The 23965-nt window shown below is 41.8% G+C and overlaps 1 protein-coding gene across 1 annotated transcript in view; it reads left to right on the top strand.

Moving 5' to 3' along the window:
- The window catches only part of LOC124138466 (5-hydroxytryptamine receptor 4-like), a 72364-nt gene extending 60461 nt beyond the window's left edge, over positions 1 to 11903 (top strand). The window contains exon 2 of the mRNA XM_046505105.2: positions 10016 to 11903. Coding sequence (XP_046361061.1) covers positions 10045 to 11073 — 1029 coding nt within the window. The 5' untranslated portion in view covers positions 10016 to 10044 and the 3' untranslated portion in view covers positions 11074 to 11903. The remainder of the gene's footprint in view (positions 1 to 10015) is intronic.
- Positions 11904 to 23965: the final 12062 nt, after the last annotated feature.

The raw sequence follows: 23965 nt of genomic DNA, 5'->3' as shown, positions 1-23965 counted from the left end.
TTCCAAGGCGGTCAAAATTGTGGTCATGGCTCTTTCACAAAGCAATATAGACTGGTTTAAGTCTGTGTTACGATATCATCGACACTCGTCACTATAGATGGCTTCATTGAACGGGACACGGGATCTTCTCGAAGTACAAAGCAATCTTCTAGTGTTACGATTATCGTTGTTCCCTGGGGGAACGGCTGGCCCAGTCGTACAAGGCATGACAATTTATTTCTGTGCAAAGTTGCGTCCCTTAGGCTTACCAGAAACCGGTGATCGCGGGTTCGAATCCCGGTTCCTTATCAGCACCATACACGGTTGCTCGTGGGTTTTGAAAGTGGTAAACGTCTAAACCCTGCATCACTTTGGGCTTTCCTCCCACACTAAGCCGACACGCCGTGATATAACTGAAATATTGTTCGAAGCGGCGTTAAAACAAACTCGCGCACACACTCATTGCATCGTTGAATGCAGCTCAGTTGTAGCACAGAAAGTGCTTTATGAAACAATAATAAACCTAAGACTTATGGGCCTTTTGGTATACATGTGTGTGGCATCAATTCTTCCCTTTAGGCGGAACGGGTGGTCCAATGGACTCAGGCGCCGAAATTTCGCCGTGATTATGATCCGTGTTTTTTCAACACCATAATTGTGTTCACCACATAGGTTAACGTCCTACATGCACTGGGTCGATGTTTCTGCTGGTGGACTAAAGTCTCCGAGTTTCATCCTGAAGTTTAATCAAGTCTGAGTCAACTTCAAAAATATTTGAGCCGAGACATTATATAAACGAATATATATTTTAAACGATTCTCGTTACTTCTAAGCAACAGAATCTCTGCACGTGTACGCAACATACGTAATTCAAAATGAACCTATCGTTTTTAGTTTCAACAAAATCAGTAAATGTGCTATCTTGTCCCTGGATTGTCTGGTCCATGCACACGAGTGTCTGGTCAAGCCTGATGTCGCACGGCAGGAGTACTGCTATGCGGCGTCATGCAACAAACACACCTTTTTATGCAACTTGTGTGTGGTGCAAGTTACTTCCGGTAGGGCCGGAAATGCTTACTCTTTTCTCGAACACCTGGTGTCATCACATAATTCTCAGCGCTGTTTTGCTTTTTACGCCTAATGGAATCTGTTTCAGAAGATAAATTATTGTCTGACGCTGACATTGTATATGTCATTGCACTTTAAGCTGATGCCGCGATGTAAATGAACTACAGTTCAAGCGACGTTCAACACAACTTTCTAGTAGATAGTTAATAACTATATTTCATATTCATGCAACTGTTGGTTTTTTCAGTCAAAATAAAATAGATTCAGTTTCACAAATTCTTAACAAATGAAATTTTCATATATTTGAAATGCCAAAAGATGACGAGACGCGATATGGAATCAGCCGCGTTTCGGTGCCATAGTTACCATCATAAATATTTTACCACCGTGCAAGAAATAACACAAAATCAATCACCCATTCAACCATGGTATTGACGCTGCAGAATAAATACAACGATTATATCCACATTTCATTACGACCTACGATACATAACTATTATTTTGTCATTTTCTATAAGAGACATCGGTTTCTGCATCGCCCTACACCTTTAACAAGAACTGTGCGCCGAAAAGCTCTAAGTATCTGGCCATGAATAAACAGGAGCCGTGTGACACTACGATAGGAAGGGATCCTGTAGTATCGACGTTTCCCATACAATCAGCTGATTCCACAATCCCATCTGTGCAATTAATGGCAGTTATATTACCCCCGGTTTGGATTGGGCGGATTTTATAAGATTGACACGGGGTACAATAGGACGGGGGCACCAACCCGTTCGATGATGATGAAAATGGGCCATAGTGTTGCCTACCTAAATTTGCGCTTCCTGAGGAATACGTATCTCCCTGAATAAGCTTATTTTCCAATTATTCATTTCGTTGTTAGAGAGTTGATCCCATACGACTAGAGACCTATGTTCGCGGTCCGACCGGTAAAACTATTGGCTTGTAATCTATGAGTTGTAAGTACTTAAAATGCCAAGGTCAATTTGAAACTGTTGAAAAGTGATTGTGGTCGGTTGAGGATTGCGCGGGTTAAAAGAACATTTATCTCGAATAGTTTGCGAGGGGCTGACTTTGACAATGAATTTCTGTGGTTTTCAGTTGTTAAAATGAACATTTGAGGAGGGACAATTTTTGGACGAAAACATGAAAATTAGATTAATTGAAGAAACTTTGTCGACTGGCGTTTTCAACGGCTGTTTGTGTCTATTTCTTTACGTCAATATTTCATAATTTTTCTTTAAAACAATTTTTTTACACCCCTCATGTCGTAATGTTTCTAAGTGTTCGAGGTGAAAGTTGTTTAAATTACCAGTTCAAAATTATTCAATCATTTCAAATTGTTGAATGTACATTAGTGTGTAAAAAAAAAGAAAAAGAGCCAGGCTTTTCGTGAAATTGTAAAATATCGAAGGTGAGTGAGTGAGTGGGTGAGTAGATTGAATACCAAAACTGAGGGATGTCGGGATGCACACGAGCACAAGTATACTGCTGACAAACCACATTAACGAATCACAAACGGGGCTAATCCAGGATTCTGACAAGACTGTAAGGGACGAACTCACAGCCAACTGCAGTGTCTAAGAGAAATATTTGAGAAATAAAGGATAGGTTTCTATAAACTATACTGATTTATGTCGACAATTAAGCTGACAAATATATTCAGATGCATGTATTTCTTTCTTTCCAATAGAAAACACAAAAATTAAAATTTTACTCATTTTTTTCGCACGTTATTTTAGTAATCCTAAACATCGTGCAAGTCGCTGCTTACGATAGCAACACTGACAGTGTTCCTGAGTTTACCGGGGCAAATTACCACCCCCCCCCCCCCCCCCCCCCCCCCAGTACCCCATGCTTACAGTACCCCATGCTATCACGTGGTTCCAACCTGCCTGAGTGTTTCTCCTCGTGTCCATATCAACCAGCGGGTACAGGTTACAATTAGGATCTATTTATTGTATCCGCCCATGGGTTGTGTGGGGCGTCTGGGGGTGTTTTGGGGATGGGGGCTGGCCCAGTGTCTAAGGCGCAGTGCAGAGTTGCGTCCCTTGGTCGCACCAAAAACCTATGATCGTGAGTTCGAAGCCCATTTCTGGTTTCCCTCGCAGTGACATATTGCTAAAAGTGAATTCACTCAACCAAACTATTATTTAGCCATTTACGGCCGACCTCTCCCTCTGAAGCTGGACAGGCAGATGGGGAAAAAACAATATAATTATGCAGGGCGCAGTCCACCCGATAGCGTAACACGGTGCCAATTATCCCTCACAAACAACGTCTCCAGTTGAACCGACTATCTATGTTCATCGGGTCATAAATGACCTGAAACGCGATAACTTACCGCGTTAATTTCTGTATGCTACTTTTACAATCCCAAGCTAACAACAGCCCTTGACAACCATTGTATTGTTGAGAGCCGACACTGACAATCACCCGTACCACGTGATCTGACAAGGTGGGGGTCTATCAATTACTGGGTTTCGTTCACTACGCGGCTAGTATTGTTGTGGTTTTTAATGGAATCAATTGGCTCTTTGTGACGGTATTTCTTGCAGTGTACTTGCACGCGTGGCCAGTGAGTGACCTAAGTATAAAGCTGGTTCCATTGTTGGTTTGCGCAGTAAGCTTAGCGGTTTTAGCTAAAAACAGTCGGCAAAAAAAGTAGTACTAAAGTACTGTCGGAATGTCACCGAGTTGGGGGTGGTCTCAAAATATTGCTGTTATTGTACTTAATTGACATGCGTTGATGAGGTAGCAATTTAGGATATGTACTGCATTATATTTGCTTGGAAACATGATGGACTAGTTAAGAGCTATGAAACCGGATGAGTATTGGAAGGTTGCGGTTTTGGAATCCAGAAGTATTTGTTGTTCTACAGATGGTTTCTTGGGGTAGCATTTATCTCCGCTGATGACGTATATGAATCTGTACTTTTGAATGTTGTGTTATGTCTTGCCACGAACCCTGTACATTTAGCCAAGATAGGCACAACAGGGTTGAGCTCACAATGTCTGACTGCCGTACGTAAGACAACGTAACCATGTTGTGCCGCCAGCACATATGTCTTGTACTTTACTGGTTTCTTATTCAGCCAAATTTTCTCCATGAGTTGAACTTTCGTTTCATATGGTCTGACGTCGACCAATGTCATATATTCCTGTATGGTCGCCTTCACACTACCCATGGTTTGGGCGACAGTATCTGATTCCCGGACGTTATATTAACTGGCGTTATCCATGACAATAACACTGGCGTTGTTTAAACTGGGCAATAGCTGAAGTTCCAACCAGTCTATGAACACATCACCTCCAATAGTTTCCTTATGAAAATCACCAGTTTTCTTTTTTGCCTCGAAAACATCCATCAATAAGCCCCATATCATGGGTTGCAGCGTGCAAAACAATGACACGATTACCTTTACCTGATCGTACCATGGGTGCTTTTTGTCCATCTGCCAATAGCCACATGTAGTCAGTGGACTGATTCACCAAGGTAAATTATCTGGACGCCCTGACTGTGATAGTTATGAATGGTTCGGAGATAATGTGACCTCATAGACAGGATGGAATATTTTCCCCTGAAAAGTGCTCGGTCATCGCCACGCGCAGTGTATCGAAATCCCATCTCTTGGAGAGCAATAGTGCAGTCCGGGAAACATTAATTGTATCTTTAATTCCTCCCAAATTCTACTACAAGTCAGGGTTACCTTCTGCTCATAAAACTTGTACACTATACGCCTAATCACCCTGCATCAAAGCTGTCTAAATCCTTTTACATCACAGTTTTGTTTTTGAGACCACCCCTATACCTGTTTTGTTTTCTTATCACACCGTAGACTTGATGGTATGAATTGAAAACACCATAGCTTGGGCAGTTCGGTAATTCACCCTTTCTGAATTAATAAATGGTTTCCCTCTGTGTCTCTCTAAAGTGTAAAGAACTTATATGCATTTTCAAGTACAGATTCCATATCGTGTACCTTGGTTATGGCTATGCAAGTGTAATGTAACATGCATGCATCATGGAAGCAATGTTATCCAAAATAACGGAGCGTCGTTTTGTCATTTCAGAAGATGCACATCTAGAATTTTCTCAAAATGATTTTTGTGTGTGGAGTAGATGTTTTATGAAGACTACATTATTATCATTGTAACGGAGTCACGTGCGCATATTTCTATAGTCCGTTTCAGACTGCCATCATTGATCTTAGAATAAATGTGAACTTCATGTTTTCCTTCGAATTTGTCTCCTGTAAACTTGTCGATAGGACTCCTTGTGACTCAAATACTTCAGACCACAGGTAGGGCGATCGGTAGTTACTCGATATTTCAATAACAACAGTCTGTGAAAAATTATATCCCTTTTTAACAGGCAAAAAGCAGTTTTCTAGCCTTTCCGACATTACTTTTAATCTACCATATCTGGTTATTGGTGCGCATGCGTAGCGTCCTTGATTACAAATGTAAATATACACGTTGATTTGTCAAAACCTTGAAAATGTTTTTGGCGATAAACATTTAAACAAACTGTTCCGCTGATGTTTATTATGCCGAGAGCAGTTTTACTGCACAAGCACACGTTGTGCGCCTTATCTTTTCATTCGATATAGAGGACCGATATATGATATACTTATTGTCCACAAATCGACTACAACAAATCGGACACCGTCTGTCTGCTCGTTAAGAGAGACAGGAGCCCAGTCAATGGTGTGAGGAATCGCAATTCGCCGTGCAGGGGCATAAAAGGCAATGGAACTTATTTTAATGAGTCAGTACTGAGTCGTACCGACGCAGTTAAAACTCAAAGTCCCTATACAATTTATTTATTTCGACCTACCGACCAATGTTTTAGCTCACCTTACTAAACGTCCAGTGAGCTTATGTCGTGGTCTATTTGTCAAGTGCGGTGTGCATCGTAGGGCATCTTCGCTTCAGAAACCACTATACCTGAAACTTAAACTTCACATTATTTTACCAGTAATGCTAACACCGCAGTCTGTTAGAGAGGTTCTAGTCCGATTGCCAGTTGGCAGCCATATTGAAAAATCTGTTGATGTCTACTACTCCATTTTGGTTCATGACTTAGTGACATTTAGTATATTGTTTTTTCAGTATTAGAGCTCAATAAATATGTTCCGTTTTTCGCAGTATATATACAATTGTGTACCATGCTCGTAAATACTCTCAAAATGCATATTTGGCTCTGCAAACGCTTCTTGTTTCTGAATTTCCTCTCTGAGGAAGCATATCCAGGTGAGCGGCAGTGCCGTGGCCAAACAAGTAGTCATCTTGGTTAAGGGGCAGTCGGGTAGCCTAGTGATTAAAGCGTTCGCTCGTCACGCCGAAGACCCGGGTCCGATTCCCGACATGGGTACAATGTGTGAAGCCCATTTCTGGTGTCCCCCGTCGTGATATTGCTAAAAGCGGCGTAAAATCATACTCACTCCCTCAACTAGGTGAACTTGGACAGACTTCCGTCTTCAGACTACCCGTGAAGGTCAGGGTTAGAATTTGCTATTGAGCAACCTATGTTTATCGTAAGAGGAGACTAACGGTAGCGGGTGGTCAGGCTCGCTGACTTGGCTGATGCATGTCATCGTATCCCAATTGCGTAGATCGATGATTATGATGTCAATCACTGGATTGTCTGGTCCAGATTCTATTATTACAGACCGCCGTCATATTGCTGGAATATTGCTGAGTGCGGGGTTAAATCAACAAAACAACAAACAAAACACAATCTTCAGACTATATTTTGAATTTGAAAGAAACGTTTGATAAAATATTCTTGGATAAAAAACCAACATGCTATATCATTCCATTGAAAATTCCACCATTGTATGGATCATAACGTCAAACCAAACAAATTATGATCGTGATGCTTGTTGGTAATATATCATCTTTTGTTAAAAATCTATCAGTCTAATGTCCTATTCACGTTGTGTCATGTGTATATCCCATACCGATATGTTACTAAGCAACGGCGTTAATCAAGGCAGTAGTATCAACACTGCTGATCCCGATCAAAAACTGATCACACATTTATTCTTGTCATTTTACAAAATACTTTTCACAAGGATGAGACAGCCTCGTAAATCAGTAGTACAATGTTAAAGAACTTTCCCAAACAGTTCAACATGCACAGTATGACGCGTCTTTGAGCACAGACATATTCACAAATATTAAACATACGACCCAAGGTGAAATACACCTCGTAAATTTAACAGTCAGACATGTATACAAATATTAAACGAATCTGAATGTATGAAAATATTTTCGTAGAAATCTCAAAACATCCAAACCTGGACCCTCTTCATCAATAAATCGACGTCCTATTAACACCGTGTTAAGAGATCGGGCGTGAAAATCGTCTGAAATGGTCGGATTTATGATTAACGCTCGAGGAAGCCCTGTGAAAGTGCTAAGAAATCCTTGTAATTCAATTTAGAACAGTCTGTCCGGCCCCGGAGACTTACTCATACAGCTTTTGATTTCCTAACGTCCATAATGTTTGGACATATGTGAAGGAATGGACCACAAGACCGGGTGTGTTATGCTTGTACTGATATAAAACTATTGACCTCACGGCTAAGACTCGTCTGGAGATATTAACAGATCAATACGGAAACTGCTTTAATCGTTTTAAAGGAAGCGGAAATCACTTTAAGACAACTGGAATATCTTAATGTGTTTGGACCATTACAGTAAGTAAGATATGATTGATGACGAACCAGCGCGATACTGTGGAGAGTGATTTGTAAACACGATTTTTTCCTATTGATCATGGGTCACAATCCGTTTTTATTCGTTCGCCTTTTTTCGTGTTTGATCTGTTTGATAGATGAGCATAATGAAATTTAAGTGCAGAGATTCAAGCGAGTATTGATTGTTGTGGTGAAGTGACAGATTTTAGAATTCTTGGTTCGAGAATAACCGTAACGCCTGAAAGGCTGGAATGTAATATCTGTTCCTGTTTCTCGTGGTTTGGATGAATACAACGATGCAAACATAACCTTTCTTCTCATTTTCCATAGGTATGATTATGTAGAATGTAAATGGTAACATGCCATGAAATTGATGTCACCATGCGTGATTAAACTGATTAGATACGGTCGTAATTGTCGTGTATTTCAGTTCGCAAAAAGACGGACGCAAAAGCGGAAACACATCCGTGATGACTCAGGAGTACGATTCGTGACAACCTTCAATCTCATTAAAATCTTATCTACTGCGATACCATACTCTCTGCGTGAAGATCTGGGGACACCGGTGTATCTGGTTTCTGTACCTCGAAAACGAATCTAATTGGGGTGTTCTGAATGCAAAAAAATAAAACAGCGCCATTACACTGTTGTTAATAGGTTATAATCCTGTTATTTCTGAACGCCATGACATTTGCACCAAAACGGTGTATTATCAAGGGTATATTTTTTGCTGTTAGGTTGTCTTCTGCGACGGTCGAAACTTCCGAATCGAGGTGGTAAAGAAATGAAACCGAGTACTTTTACAAAGCTGATATCTGATTGGTTCAACGCATCGTTTCCTTAAATTGGACGGTCACTGTTCGTTCAGGATTCACATGACGCGATCTATCATGGGGGTGTCCTCAGATCTCCACGGGGGTACGGGTGGCCCCGTCGTCTAAGACATCACAATTCGGCGATAAACCCAACTCACTGACTCATTCAGATCTTCTCACAGAGAGGATCTGATTATGATAAGATTGGACAACAGGTTTGGGTTGTCAAGCGCGCTGACTTGGTTGATGCATGTCACCGTATTCCAACAGGGTAGGTCGATGCTCATGATGTCAATCACTGGTCGTCTGGTCCAGACTCTATCATCTCGACCGCCGTCATATAGCTGGAATATTACTGAATGCGGCGTGAACAGCACACAGACAAAACAAAACATCGATAGACGCAGCGCTCAGATCCCCTAATTCAGGACAGATTCACCTTGCTCATGCGTGTACTTTGATTGGTAGGCTATTTTAAGTGTCGAATTTAAACCAATCAGATCTCATTCCGACTATCACTTTCCTGATCTGGTATGCGACGCTCTGATTGGTCTGATGAAAGGTCGTTCTGACGTGACCTGTGAAGGAATGTCCTCAGATCTTTGTTTGGCGGTTGCGCAATCTAATTGAAATCAGATCTAAGTTATCGCTCCCGCTAAACAAAGAACTGAGGACATCCCATTACGGGTCACGTCAGAACGACCTTTCGCGAACTTTGACCGACCACTGAAACGATTAACAAGTCGTCGACATCAACTAATTAGAAATCAGCCTTCTCGAGCTTTACGGCACTCGTTTAAACCTGGCGACTTCCATTTCAGACGACGCTTTAAAAATATGATGACACAGATTTTTTAAAATTGAACAAACGAACATCCCGGAATGTCTAATATATGGTTGCGATTGTATGGCAGTGCTTACGTACTGTGCAAAGCCTCCACCGTTCAAATGTTTATCCCAAGGAAGCGAGAGATAGACGATAATTTTGACATCTCAGTCGTACGGGCCGTAACTGTCGTTCGGAATACCCCGTGTTAACGTTTTCGAGGTGGCATGATTAGAAAACACATTCCGACTGTCAATTTCCTGATCTGGTAAGCGACGCTTTGATTGGTCGGATGAGAGGTCGTTCTGACGTGACCTGAAATGGGACGTCCTCAGATGTTTGTTTAGCGATAGCTAAGATCTGATTTTAATGAGATCAGCGGTAGCGAGAACTAAGATCTGAATTTAATGACATTGGCGGTAGCGAGAACTAAGATCTGAATTTAACAAAATGAACCTTAGTTAGTGACTGGGCCCAGGGTATTTATCCTTAAAGAATGGAGATATAATACACTCTAGATAATTGAGAATAGTGAACTTTGAATTGAAGTTAAACCATATTCATTTCAAACATGACTCACTTGCCTAAAAGTAACAACCATTCTTCTAAATTTTCAGACTTGCTTCCTATGATGTGATTGCCGAAGATGGCGAACCTTACATTCGACTGTGATGAAGTTCTAGCCAAGCATCCGGGCGCATTGCCTCCGCTCCAAGATGGCCTAAAGCAGTTTGTTTGGATTTTACTGGCGCTTCTACCACTCTTGACTTTAATTGGCAACGGAGTTGTGATCCTTTCCGTAGCCAGGTTCCGATACCTCAGGACCAAAGCCAACGCCTTTGTTGTGTCTCTAGCTGTAGCGGATATATGTGTAGCTTTGCTAATTGTGCCCTTTCGTGCTGTAGAGCTTGGTAACGATCACATATGGCCGTTAGGCGAAACCTTCTGTGACATTGTCAACGTCTTCGACTGCGTCTTTTCCACTGCATCGATCCTGAACCTGTCCTGTCTAGCCTGTGACAGATACCTGGCAATCAGTCGTCCTTTCCTGCATGTTAAAATACGACATAAGACGACCGTGGTGATGATACTGTCCTGTTGGATCATTCCCATCCTGGCGTTCGTCGTACCAATAATGTGGCACTGGAATCTCAGCGGAGTGGAGCATCTCAGCTACTGTTTCACCAAGGTGGAAAAAGGATGCCCTCTTCTCATGAACAAACCGTACTCAGTGTTCTCAACCCTGGTGTCGTTCTATGTCCCTACCATCTTCATGGCTGTGTGCTATTCTAGGATTTTCGCCGCGGCGAGACGCCATGCGAGAAACTTACAAACTCTTGCCCACAGAGATGCGGAGTTCAAGGACGAGGGTCGCCTGCAGCAGGAAACCAAAGCTGCAAAGACCCTTGGCATCGTCATGGGATGCTTCTGTGTCTGCTGGTTCCCGTTCATCCTCATCAACACGGCTGATCCATTCTTGGATTTCACGCTGCCAAACTTGGCGAAACTTGTCGCCATGTGGCTCGGGTATTTGAACAGTACGATGAACCCTATACTTTTTTATGTGTTTAGCCGCCAGTTCAAGATGGCGTATAAACAACTGTTTATGTGTTGTAAAATACGGAGGGATATGTTTACAGGTTTGAGCAGGAGCAGTCAGCAGACAGTCATTTGAGCTGTCATTTACTTGTTGAAATGTGATTGATGTTTGTACATAGTCCCAAAAGGCGTGTCGTTTTGAATGGGCTTAGCCACTCGGGACCACTCGGTTGATTCCGTGACCTACGAGTTAATTCTGCATGCCTGAATGGAAGAATTACAATTAATTCATTCGGCAAATACAATATTTATGTTTGAAGACACGGTCACAATGCTAATGATGAAATTGAGGAAATACAGTTTAAAAGAAGATTGGTTGGTTGATGGCATAGCACATCCCTTTACCAGTGTTTGTATAAAGGTTTCATGAACACTGAATGACCTTGAGCTACATCAAGGCGGTATGTTAAGTATATGATTTTCAAGTGGATTACGCCCCTCAAAACCCAATGATTATTTTAATAGGCGACGAAAAGGGAATCGGATGACTATGACGTGACGTGATCATTGCTCATACTATCACCACTGGTTTGTCTATCTCAAACTCGAACGTCATGATATGACTGTGATATTGCTGAAACAAAATTCATACTATATGCTCTCTCATTCAGTGACATCAGGCCTGGTCGAGGCAATCAAGGTGCCATCATGCTCGAACCACTCATCCCCTTTGCAATAGCATGTTCTACTGCATGCAAGCCGCCCGGGGCTTGTTCTGGAGGGTTGATGACATTGAATCAAAACCAGCTAACTGACCGGTACCTTCAGCCATCTCAGTAGGGTAGTGTTACTATGATTTGGTTGGTTTGTTGTTTAACGCCGCACTCCAATAATCCAGCTGTATGACGGCGGTCATGAATAGAATAAATAATAGTGTCTGGACCAGACAATCCAGTGATTGATTTCATGAGCATCAATTCACGCAATTGGGATCGATGACATGCATCAACCAAGTCAGCGAGTCTGATCTCCCGATCCCGTTAGTCGCCTCTTACGACAAGCATAGGCAAGTATTGGTTGCTGAAGACCTATTCTTCCCCGGATCTTCACGTGTCGTGGAGCAGTGGTAATCCCAAACCTACAGGCTGTGACCCACACATCTGATCCCCTACCTACAGGCTGTGACCTACACATCTGATCCCCAACCTACAGGCTGTGACCTACACATCTGATCCCCAACCTACAGGCTGTGACCTACACATCTGATCCCCAACCTACAGGCTGTGACCTACACATCTGATCCCCAACCTACAGGCTGTGACCCACAGATCTGACCCCTACCTACAGGCTGTGACCCACACATCTGATCCCCAACCTACTGGCTGTGACCCACACATCTGATCCCCAACCTACAGGCTGTGACCCACACATCTGACCCCTACCTACAGGCTGTGACCCACACATCTGATCCCCAACCTACTGGCTGTGACCCACAGATCTGACCCCTACCTACAGGCTGTGACCCACAGATCTGACCCTACCTACAGGCTGTGACCCACACATCTGATCCCCAACCTACTGGCTGTGACCCACAGATCTGACCCCTACCTACAGGCTGTGGCCCACAATCTGACTCCCTACCCACAGGCTGTGACCCACAATCTGGCCTCCTACCTACAGTCTGTGACCCACACATCTGACCCCCAACCTACAGGCTGTGACCCACCTATCTGACCCGCAACCTACAGACTGTGACCCACACATCTGACCCAACCTACAGGCTATGGCCCACACATCTGACTATGACCCACACATCTGACCCCTACCTACAGGCTGTGACCCACACATCTGACCCCTACCTACAGGCTGTGACCCACACATCGGACCCCCAACCTACAGGTCGTGACCCACACATCTGACCCCAAATCGGAAGAGCCGATATATTGAACGTAGGGAGTGGGCAGGCGGTGCATGACGATAGGGCCATGGTTAGAAAACGTCTCCGATACTACATTGCTTAAGAGGCGACTCAAATGAATGGGATGGTCGGGCTGGGTAACTTGGTTGGTTCTGATGCATCGTACTCCGACCGCTTGGATGACGCTGGAATGGTTTACATGGTCCAGGTTCGATTTTATACAGGCAGCCGTAATGTAGGTTGAATATTGCTGACTGGCATAAAACAATCACTCTCTGAGCTACTTGTGCCATGCGTACTATCATGAAATAAAATGAGAACCATATCGTTAGATAACGAACATTTTATTACCGCTTCTTGCGATAGTAGATTTCGCACTCACGTGCACTCTAATGCTAATGCATGCATGATACGGTCTCTTTCGTCATAATATTGTTTATGGACTTTTTCCTGAATTTTTTCCTCTAACTTTTTTTTAATGAAAATACGAAAAGTTTTAATTTCCGCCCTATTTGACTGTCCTGATTGTTTTTCTTTATTGATGTTAGTGAACACAATCGACGGGACGAAAAAAAACGTTCTCTAGAGGGTAACTAGGCTCTGTCATGTAGCGACCCATTTCATTGAAGTCACTCAAATCTGCTGCTCATGTGCTTCCCCTAAGTATATATTGTATATCGATGGAAGAATTAACTATCGCTCCTCTTATTCAGAGGCAAAGTAGGGGCACGAATAGCCCAGTCCGCTGATGCTCCGCACTTCGCTTATGTTTCTAGGTTTGTCAGCACCATACCCGTGCTCGTGGGTTTCACCAAAGTGGTAAACGTCTGAGACCTGTTTCGGTCATTCCCCCATATTAAGCTGACATGCTGTGATATAACTGGAATACTGTTCAACGCGGCCTTAAAGCCAACTCACTCACTCACTCACTCACTCTAGGCCTATAATGAACACATGTAAAAATGTTCCGTAAATCATGTAATTAATAAAACGCCTTATAAAATTGTTTACGTGGCTGCGGATGTAAAAGTAGTTCATTTGCAAAGAATTTAAAGACAATTATTGATTCATTTGAGTGTAAAAGCATCGTAACCATGGTGACCCCGTAATGAGTTCCAGAGTGTATATAGTTACGTACTAAGACGGCTATGAAGTATATATTTGATACACTATACGTGACGTCATGACATTGTGATGCATGTTGTAACAGTGTATGGATGTGAAAGCGTATTCCAACGTGACATATATGTTCATATAAATTTGATAATTACTAAAAAAATATTTGTTTTCTTTGAAACATGAGTCTTACACGAGTAATACAGCGGAAAAATTTAGTGAAACTACAGCTACAATGTCACAATCAGATCGAAGTGAAACTACAGCTACAACGTCACAATCAGATCGAAGTGAAACTACAGCTGCAACGTCACAATCAGATCGAAGGGAAACTACAGCTACAACGTCACAATCAGATCGAAGTGAAACTACAGCTGCAACGTCACAATCAGATCGAAGTGAAACAACAGCTACAACGTCACAATCAGATCGAAGGGAAACTACAGCTGCAACGTCACAATCAGATCGAAGTGAAACTACACCTACAACGTCACAATCAGATCGAAGTGAAACTACAGCTGCAACGTCACAATCAGATCGAAGTGAAACAACAGCTACAACGTCACAATCAGATCGAAGTGAAACTACAGCTGCAACGTCACAATCAGATCGAAGTGAAACTACACCTACAACGTCACAATCAGATCGAAGTGAAACTACAGCTACAACGTCACAATCAGATCGAAGTGAAACTACAGCTACAACGTCACAATCAGATCGAAGTGAAACTACATCTGCAACGTCACAATCAGATCGAAGTGGGGAGAAAACATATTTTCCCATTTTTTGGGGAACAAATTATTCTTATTTTATATAAGATATCTACGCGATAAATCGCAAAGAACAATGAAGAACAAGCGTGGTTTATTTCACGATAAAGTATTACTCTATCATGACGTTATTTCTGTGGATCTACTCGAACATGCGCTCGCAACTTGATGACGTCGTAACTTTGGCGACGCTATTTTTAAGAGGGAGGCGTCTTATGAGTTTTTGTTTTTTTTAAAGATTTTTATTGTTCCCAGAGTTGTAGAGTAATACAGTATTCCGTTAAAAACATATTTCGGATTGCATAGAACGACACATTCCACTCTTTAAAAATGTCACATTTCAAACCAAAATGGTTGCAACACACAATCAGACTCAAACATAGCATATATCAACAGAGAGCTGAGAATCGAATGCTGAGAATAAAAGTGACCATTTTTTGTTAAAGTTATTTTTATCATCCTTTTTTACATCAATACATTTCTCGATTGAATATATGTTTTTAATTAGTTTTAAAAGTATATCTTGAGTTTGTTCTATGAGTTTTGCCACTTTTATCATTTCGTGTTGATATATTTAATATCAAAAGACACTCGGGTGAGATTCTCCAGGCAACATTTTTTTTTTATTTCTTGGTTAACGGATGCACCGCTCTTTCAAAGTCCAAAAAAAATGAAAATGAAAATTACCCTTTTTTTATTACCGCCGATCTTTTCGTCAAAAAGTTCAAACAAAAAAAAGATTTCATTTCCTCGTCGAGCGCTAGCGTAAAGCAAAGGGAAGTCACTCTGATATTTCTTGCTTGGATCCTTCTCTAATACCATCAAAGTTTATCAACGCAAAGCACAGTGGTGACCAGTTTAACTCTTTCAACACTGTTGGCCAGTACACCGGCCAAGAAGCCACCAGTCACCAGACACCGCAGTTTAGACCGGCCAAGTCAAAGTTTATCTTCGCAAAGCGCAGTGGTGACCAGTTTAACTCTTTCAACACTGTTGGCCAGTACACCGGCCAAGAAGCCACGAGTCACCAGACACCGCAGTGTAGACCGGCCAAGTCAGGTCAAAATAGTTTATAATTTTATTAAACTACTTGTCATATCATTCATTTATTAAATCTATCACATTTCACAGTGTCTGAAATACGTATTCCATTTCATTTTATCATTTTTTTATCAATAGATTTAAAACATATTCACTATTTCACGCAATGTTATTGAAAATCAAATTCTCGGACACACTTCGACAACGGGTCCTCATCGAAGATGTCAAACAGCAAAATAAAGACGTTTCAAGCAAATCTTTAAATATAATATACAAAGTAATAAAATCAACAAAAATATATCAAAAAGTTGCCAAACTGAAATCTAAGTTATTTTTGTGCGATCGCGTGTAATGTAAGTCAAATAACATCTCGGCTTTCGTCGCCTCGATTTCTCGGCTCGGACACGAGGGCCAGGGATATGATAAAATGTTCTTGAAAATTTTGTTTTAATTTTGTTACTCCAAAATATTTTTTTATACCCACCTAACTTTCAAGTACAAAATTCAAGTAAAAAAATCTCTGAGGCTTTTTTAAAAAAATTGGCCTATCTCACTTTTGAAATGAGTTTGAAATCCGTAAACCAAGAAAAAAAATAAATTCGCCCTATATATGGACAAAGATATTGGTGCAATCATTATAATTTTTCCTTTATGCTGATTGGCAAGTTCGTTTCAATTGTTCCATTGTTATTATATTAACACGTTTTAGCAGTTAAATGAAGATGACGTCATCCATTGGTCATGACGTCGCATTGGTCATGATTTGATGTGACGTCGTTCCTACAATAAAGTTTTGTTTGTTTGTTACGTCGCACTTAGCAATATCCCAGTTGTGTGGCGGTGGTCTGTAAATAATCGAGTCTGGACCAGACAATCCCGTGATGGACATCATGACATGTATCAAACCAAGTCAGCGAGCCTGACCATACGATCCCGTTAGTCGCCTCTTACAACAAGCATAGTCACCTTTTATGGCAAGCATGGGTTGCTGAAGACCTATTCTACCCCGGATCTTCCCGGGTCTCCAACAATAAAGCCTTTGAACCCGACAGTGTTTACTGTCCAGCTGTCTTCAGCTATTCCTAGTTGGGGGGAATTGTGTCCCTCGGCCGTGACAGATCTACTGGTCGGGGTTCGAATTCCTCCCGATGATGATCCTTGGTCTGTGTTCGTGGGTTTCACCGAGGAAGTAACGTCTGCAACCCTGGTCTCTTTGGGCTTGCCTCTCCCATTAACATTCACGCCGAGGAAATACTGTTCAAAGTTGCCACAAAGCCAAATCACTTAATCTTTAGTTATATGGCATGTCTAGCTTAGATGTAAAATCTTATCATCTTTACTGTTTATATTTTGAAAAGTTTAAAATAAAAACCAAATTGCACATTCAAAATTGTTTTTCTTGACACAAAAATTATGAGCACGTTTATTCATTATCGATTTTCATATTTTCCTTCTTTTAGTTTCATGTATTAAATCATTATAACATATACCTCGCTCTAGACAGTGCTGTCGATAGACACATTCTCCTTGGCGGCGACGGTGCATGTGAACTTGAGGGGCGATTTGCACATTAAAAAGCCGATCTGTTCCCAACACATCACTTTTTCAACTGTCATAAATAATTCATCCGATTATTCATTGAAACTAAGTTATATGATATAATATAAAACTCAAGTAAAAACTATCTCAGTTCTAGAAAGCGATGAATCATTCAATAAAGAGACAGAAAAAAACTTTAAGACGTTCAAAATTATTTTATTGGTGCAGACAAAAAGTCTATCAACGATCTCTGAGCAGAACCATAAAGTATATTAGAAACAAAAAGTGTTCTGAAGGAGAAAGTTTAATTCTTTTGAAGCAGTGTCCAAAATAGTATAGCAGCATGCCCGCTATCCCGGGGCAAGTAATATATAACACGGACAAGCACGTACTTGAATCGCCTATAACCAACTGTACTGCACATATATGCTTCAAAAAATTTAACACCAAATTTGGAAATTATTGTTTAATGGCGCACTCAATGATATTCAAGTTGTATGAAGGCGGTCTGCTAAAAATCGAGTTTGGGCCATACAATCCAGTGATTGATATCATGAGCATCGATCTACGCAACTGGGATACGATGACACGCATCAACCAAGTCAGTGATCCTGACCACTTGATCCCGTTAGTCGCCTCTTGCGACAAGCAGGTGTTGCTGAGGACCTATTCTAACACATATATACGGAGCTGATTCTCATGTGAGTGTTTGGAAATGAACAAAGCCGGATTCTCATTCATGTGAACACATGTGACGAATTATCTAGCGATTTATTTGCGCATTATGCAGAGCCCTGTGGCCGAAAGGCCCTTACGATTCTTTGTCCTTGGATAACAAACAAAATCTGTCAACATACAGTTAATCGAAAGTGGCACAACAAAACGGAAAGATGGTCATTTGTCGGGTTTGTTTTTTCTGTGTTTTAGCACTCAGCAATATTCCAGCTATATGACGGCCTTAAGGCTTGAGACACAAGTTATATTGAGCACCGTCCCCAGCCGTCGTGGATACGATGACACGCAATCAACCACGTCAGCGAATCCAGCCACCTCACCCAGTAAGTCACCTCGTATGACCAGCATAGGCTGCAGGGTGCTTACTGCAATGAGGAATCCCCAAGGGATGAAAGATGACCACAGAGGCGGAATACCTCAACACAGATACAAGCCCTGCTGGTCTCCGACTTGCCCATCGTCCATTGTTTAGTTGTTTGTTTGTTTGTTTGTTTGTTGTTATACACCGCAGTCATCAATAGTCCAGCTACACAGCTACACCATAGCGGCCTGCACACGTTCGAGTCTGGGCCAACAAGTGGTTGATATCATGATCAACATGCCAAGCCGTCCGATACACACCGTCAGAAGTTATAAATGCTTACCAACCGATTCACGTGAGTGTGTGTGTGTGTGGGGGGGGGGGGGGGGGGGGGGGGGGGTTTGACGCCGCACTCCAACTATGTCATAGATGCCCGTATGTAATCGAGTCTGGGTCAGACATTCCAGTGATTGATATTGAACAACGCTCCACGCCGTCTGGGTTCGGTGACGTGCAACCAACCAAGTCACTGAGTCTGACGACCGATTCCAGTAAGTCGCCTCTTATACAGCCAGCATAAATTGTTGGGTACCAATTCGAACCCGGAATCCCCCAAAGTGATAAATGCATTAATGCATATAATAGGAAGAACTGAAAAAGGGTCTGCGTGAGAGAAAGTGATCGCATTTTTCTTGAGTAGTGATCACTGGTCAGCAATACCCATCACACATGCTTTACACAATGTGACCAGTTTGGGAATCGAACCCAGGTCTTCAATCCACCACCCTAACACCCCTGGGCCCCGTTCCAGTAAGTTCCACTAAGCGCTAAGTCGATCGTAACTCCCATTCTTTAACACTGACTTACTACAATCGTAGCACTAAGATCGCTTTGTGGAACGGGGCCCTGATCGTTTTTTGTTCTGACCGATATGATTGTGTCCCGTCTATTTCAACTTTCGCAAGAAAGTGAAGTCATTAAACTACCATTTTTTACTTGCAATACTAACCAACCTTATTTCATTCTTCATTCTAATATCAGTTGATTGCAAAAAAGGGTTGTTTTTTTCCCTTTATTTAAAACATTGTATTTTAATTTGGTACATTAACGTTTTCCGCATGTTATTTTATACCGTGTATGTGCGCTTACCCCCTTCTCTCACTTTTCTTGGGTTAGAATGTCATATGATCGTGATTCCATCTTGGAATGATTGCAGATGAGCTATTTGCAAACGGTCAAGGCCTATTAAACAAAAAAACTTAGCTTAGGTTCACCTTATCCACTAAGATTAAAATTAAGGTTACCTTAATCTAAGGTTGCAATCGTAAGGCTGTATGACATCGCCTGCTGAAACCATTACTCGATATGCTGTTTTAACACGACAGTTCAGGATTTCCCAGTGCCAATATCTTAGACCAGCCAACGTTATTTCTCAACATTGAACGGAGATAAAACAATCGCTTACTTCCGCCACACTGTTAGCTACCTTTCTGAATAGCATTACTACGTGTTGTTTGAAATCCATGTGTAAGAGCTGTATTTAATTTATCCTAGGTAAGATCATATGGCATAACAAATTCTGGACAAACAAGTTAGCGCAGTTCCCCCTCAAATAATAAAAACTATTCCAAACGCGGAAATAATCTCAAGAGAATAAAGACACATCATACATTTCATGATGTGTCAATTTTCTTTGTGTACAGCAAGTCAGGTGATGGCATTTCTCAAATAAGAGTAGCTACATGTACTATGAACATGTACTTTCAATTTTCTCTTATTTTCTCTTACACATAGTCACTTTAAACCTTATTTGATACTCCGAATGTTAATTCTAATCAGATATTAGTATTGATATGTTTTGATATCTTAAAAACATTATTGATATATTTACAGATATCTTTAAAACAATTGAAGATATCAGTAATTCCGTAATAAATGTAAAAGCGGCCTGCCATATATTAGCAGTACATTCACTGGTATTAACACAATTATGTTTAAGGTACAGCCTTCGTTTACATGTGGATACCGTTTTTATCGAGGTGGGGGTGGGGGTTGGCGGGAAGTGTTCACCTCCAAAACAAGGCATGTCGGTTCACCGGAAAGTTTAGCAATAAAATATAGTTTAATTCTAAGGATGAGCTCAAAGAATTGTTTTCCATGCAACCTGTCATTAATTGGCTAGTTTTGTCATACACATGTCTCTGAAAATTATGAGCATATGCAAAATAAGCGAACTCAAGTATTTCATAATTGATACCGAACACGTTTCGCTGCCATGTCCTTTGATTACACTGAAGACGAAACAACTCATGTGTTCTCGCTCACCATTCTACAAGACAATGAAGATCTCGCTGCAGCTGGTGCAAGAACAATTGGGGAATGTCAGAAATGAAACGCCCTTATTAGTTCTATCTGAGATTCATTCTATTCATAAGCAGCGTCTGGCGGCTGGGATACGTTGTTCTCAGTCGTTTTCATCTGTAGTTGAAATAAAGGAGCGGTGGGGTAAGCATGTGATTAAAGCGTTTGCTCGTCACGCCGAAGGCCGGGTTCGATTCCCCCACATGGGTACAATGTGTGAAGTCCATTTCTGATGTCCCCGCCGTATAATATTGCTTGAATATTGCTAAAAGCGGCGTAAAGCCATACTCACTCAATACGTTAGTTAAGATATGGACAAGCATTTCCAGCTCTCACGCAATACCATTTTCCATGGAGTTATGGAACAACTGGGTTTTGAAACCATAGACACGAGGAATGATACACCACATAAAGCCATCGCCAGGTAGGGACCTGTTCAACACTGCAGTTGGACATCATGGACATAATGTGTCAAAAGGACTGATTTTAGATGCTTTCGGGAAGATTTCTAATACTTGAACATGAGAAAATATTTGACCCAAGCCGAATTCCTCAGATACACGTAATTACAAGACCTAAGAATGTGTTAAACTGTCTTCTTGGGATTAAGAATTACTTGTGGTTAGATGATGTATTGAAGTTCTAAAATCTGCCTTTTGCATTCATTCTTGATCATGTCACAGCTTCAAGACTTGTACAGAAAGGGACACATGCATGAACAGGTCCTGTCAAACTTGTCTCTTACGAGGTCCCAGATTGCCACTGTCAAACCTCGTCCTTTCCTTCTGCGTCGCTTGTTGGGGTGGCGAAGTGCGATCGTGATGTGTTCACATATCTCTTCAGAATCCCATATGCAGTGTGCTCACCACACTGAAGCCTTTCACAGCACTGCAACGGAGCTATGGCGGAAGATTCTGTTCGAGTCGAACCCGGGGAGACTGATGTTCCTACCCCCATCAGCACCAACCACCAACAACCCCACCCTGGGAGGGTCTTCCCGATGCTCTCCCGGGTGACCCGGGACGGCCAATCAGGGGGCACTTCTTCCGGTACGTCATCAGTCGTCCGCGGTTTACAACGTCCTCCAAGTGACCAACCCTACTTTCTCCCGTGGACGACGTGTCAACGTCATGGGCCACAGAATACGGCAACCCCAGTAGCAACAACCACAGAAATATCATCAAATCATGTGACTTCTTACAACGCACTGGACACCAGGTTGTAATACTGAAGTATTTGGCGGACGCAGCATGGCGGACGTCATGACAAGGAAGAGCATGACCCAGAAACAACGTGACAATAAGAGAATCCTCAAACAGTCTCTAGCAGCTTTGGGCTATCTCCATGGTAACAACATCGTCCACAGAGACATAGAAACAGCCAACATCATCATCGGACAATCCATGAAAAACATTATTAGAAGATTGAAAATGTTGTTTCAGCATTATAGGTATTTGGGTTAGTTTAAGAAATATATTTACCAGGATTTTTTGGTTTAACCCAGACCATATCTCTTAATTCTAAAACTGTCAGGAATGGGCGTTTGCCGACTCTGGTTAAACGTGTCCATATTCTAATATTTAAGTCGCTGTATATAGATATCAATGTCTACATTATAGCATAACATTGTTGATGAGTATCGTATGTTACAATATAGTTATATAACTTCATTCCGTGTTTTATTTTCCTTTCACGAGTTGTAGGGAGGGATTGTAAACGTCCAAGACATACCTCGGCTTACCTCGAACATCAAGCTGTGTAAGCTACTGTATGACTGTTCAAAGCAGGGTTCAAACTGACATTTACCCACTCTAAGACTCAAAGTCCTCCCTTCCGGTACAGCACACCGAGCGGTTCTATTGTATATTTCTAGTTAAAATAACAGTAACGAAATATTCTTTTTCAAATTCTTTTATTCACATATCAATAATAACCATTAACAATAATGACAACAAATAGCACGCGCCTTCAAGGCTTCAATATCACTCTCCAATACAAGTGTACACATCGACAAGTGTATAAAGTCCTCTACACAGCAGTAACAACGACCGATTTCTTCCGGGGAACACGGACAGGGGAGGACATGGACGAATCCAATATGGCGACCATCTTCTTTCTCAGTTCTTCGTACCTTTGCACAAGCAAACGATCCTTCTGTCGGAGTGTCACAGTCTTCTGTTTCAAGATGGCCCCAGTCTTCTGGGCACTTGTCATCTTGGCTTTCCTCTTCGCGGCCTTGCAATTGTTGGCCAACACCCTCTTCCTGACGATCTCCAGTCTGGGGCTGGAGTACACGGGGATGTCCACATACAGATCCTGTTCCAACCTCCTCAGCATCTCACATCGACATTTACTGCTTGCCCTTCTGACTGGAGTGCGCCCGATGGTCTTGGCGTTCTTGGTAGGGGCGGCTGTTGAATAGGAATTGAACGCTTGAATCTTGGCACGAACTGGTGTGAACATATACTCCATTGTCAGATATTTTGGTGACACAAGAATTGAAATGAGAAAAGTATCTCGCTAAGTTTGATTTGGCTACTGTGGCAGGCGTCAGGCAGTGAATACAATTCTGTCATCACTTGCCGGTTATATATGCAGGCATAGTCACTCAGTGTCACAACTGAGGCTTCTTGATTGATGAGTTCCTTTCATCTCTGAGCGCGCTCAGCACATGTTTTGAGAGTCCGTAGGTGTCTTTTGAGGTGTGATTGTCATGTATGAGTGAAGCCCGTCATGTGCTACTCAAACAGTCAGAACACGACTTTAGTTCAAGCCGCGTTGTTTGTATAGCATGAATGTTTGTTTAATATCCAGACAATCTAATTTTGCATTTTGTTATTGTGTTGGGTAAGTGATCAAATCAGACCCATCAAGTATATTTGTAGTTTACAATTTTTATTTTCGCCAGGGCATTGCTTGTGTGCCATTTAATAGCATACGAAATGTGTTATAGTCAGGTCGTTACATAAAATTGCTGATATATAATTAAATGTGGAACGAAATACATAGTTGTACCACAACATTTCTTGTCTACTATATAAAGGGATATGACTTGGATTCAATCCTCCCCAATCCCATCGGCATCTATTCCAAATCTCAAAATTCCCAAATTCTATATAAGCAACCCCTAAAACCCCCCTCTTGGGTTGCACAGACCACCTTCGCCCCTTTCGGAAACACATTAAATGGCCTGGCCGGGCCCGTGTGCGAAATACGCATCAGTCGGAAAGCGCACGTTAAATCTCCA

The sequence above is a fragment of the Haliotis rufescens genome, unplaced genomic scaffold (assembly GCF_023055435.1).
Source record: "Haliotis rufescens isolate VD_foot unplaced genomic scaffold, xgHalRufe1.0.p SCAF_54, whole genome shotgun sequence".
NCBI lineage: Eukaryota > Metazoa > Mollusca > Gastropoda > Lepetellida > Haliotidae > Haliotis > Haliotis rufescens.
Note: the sequence above shows the minus strand (reverse complement) of the source record. Positions and strands in the feature narration are given on the sequence as shown.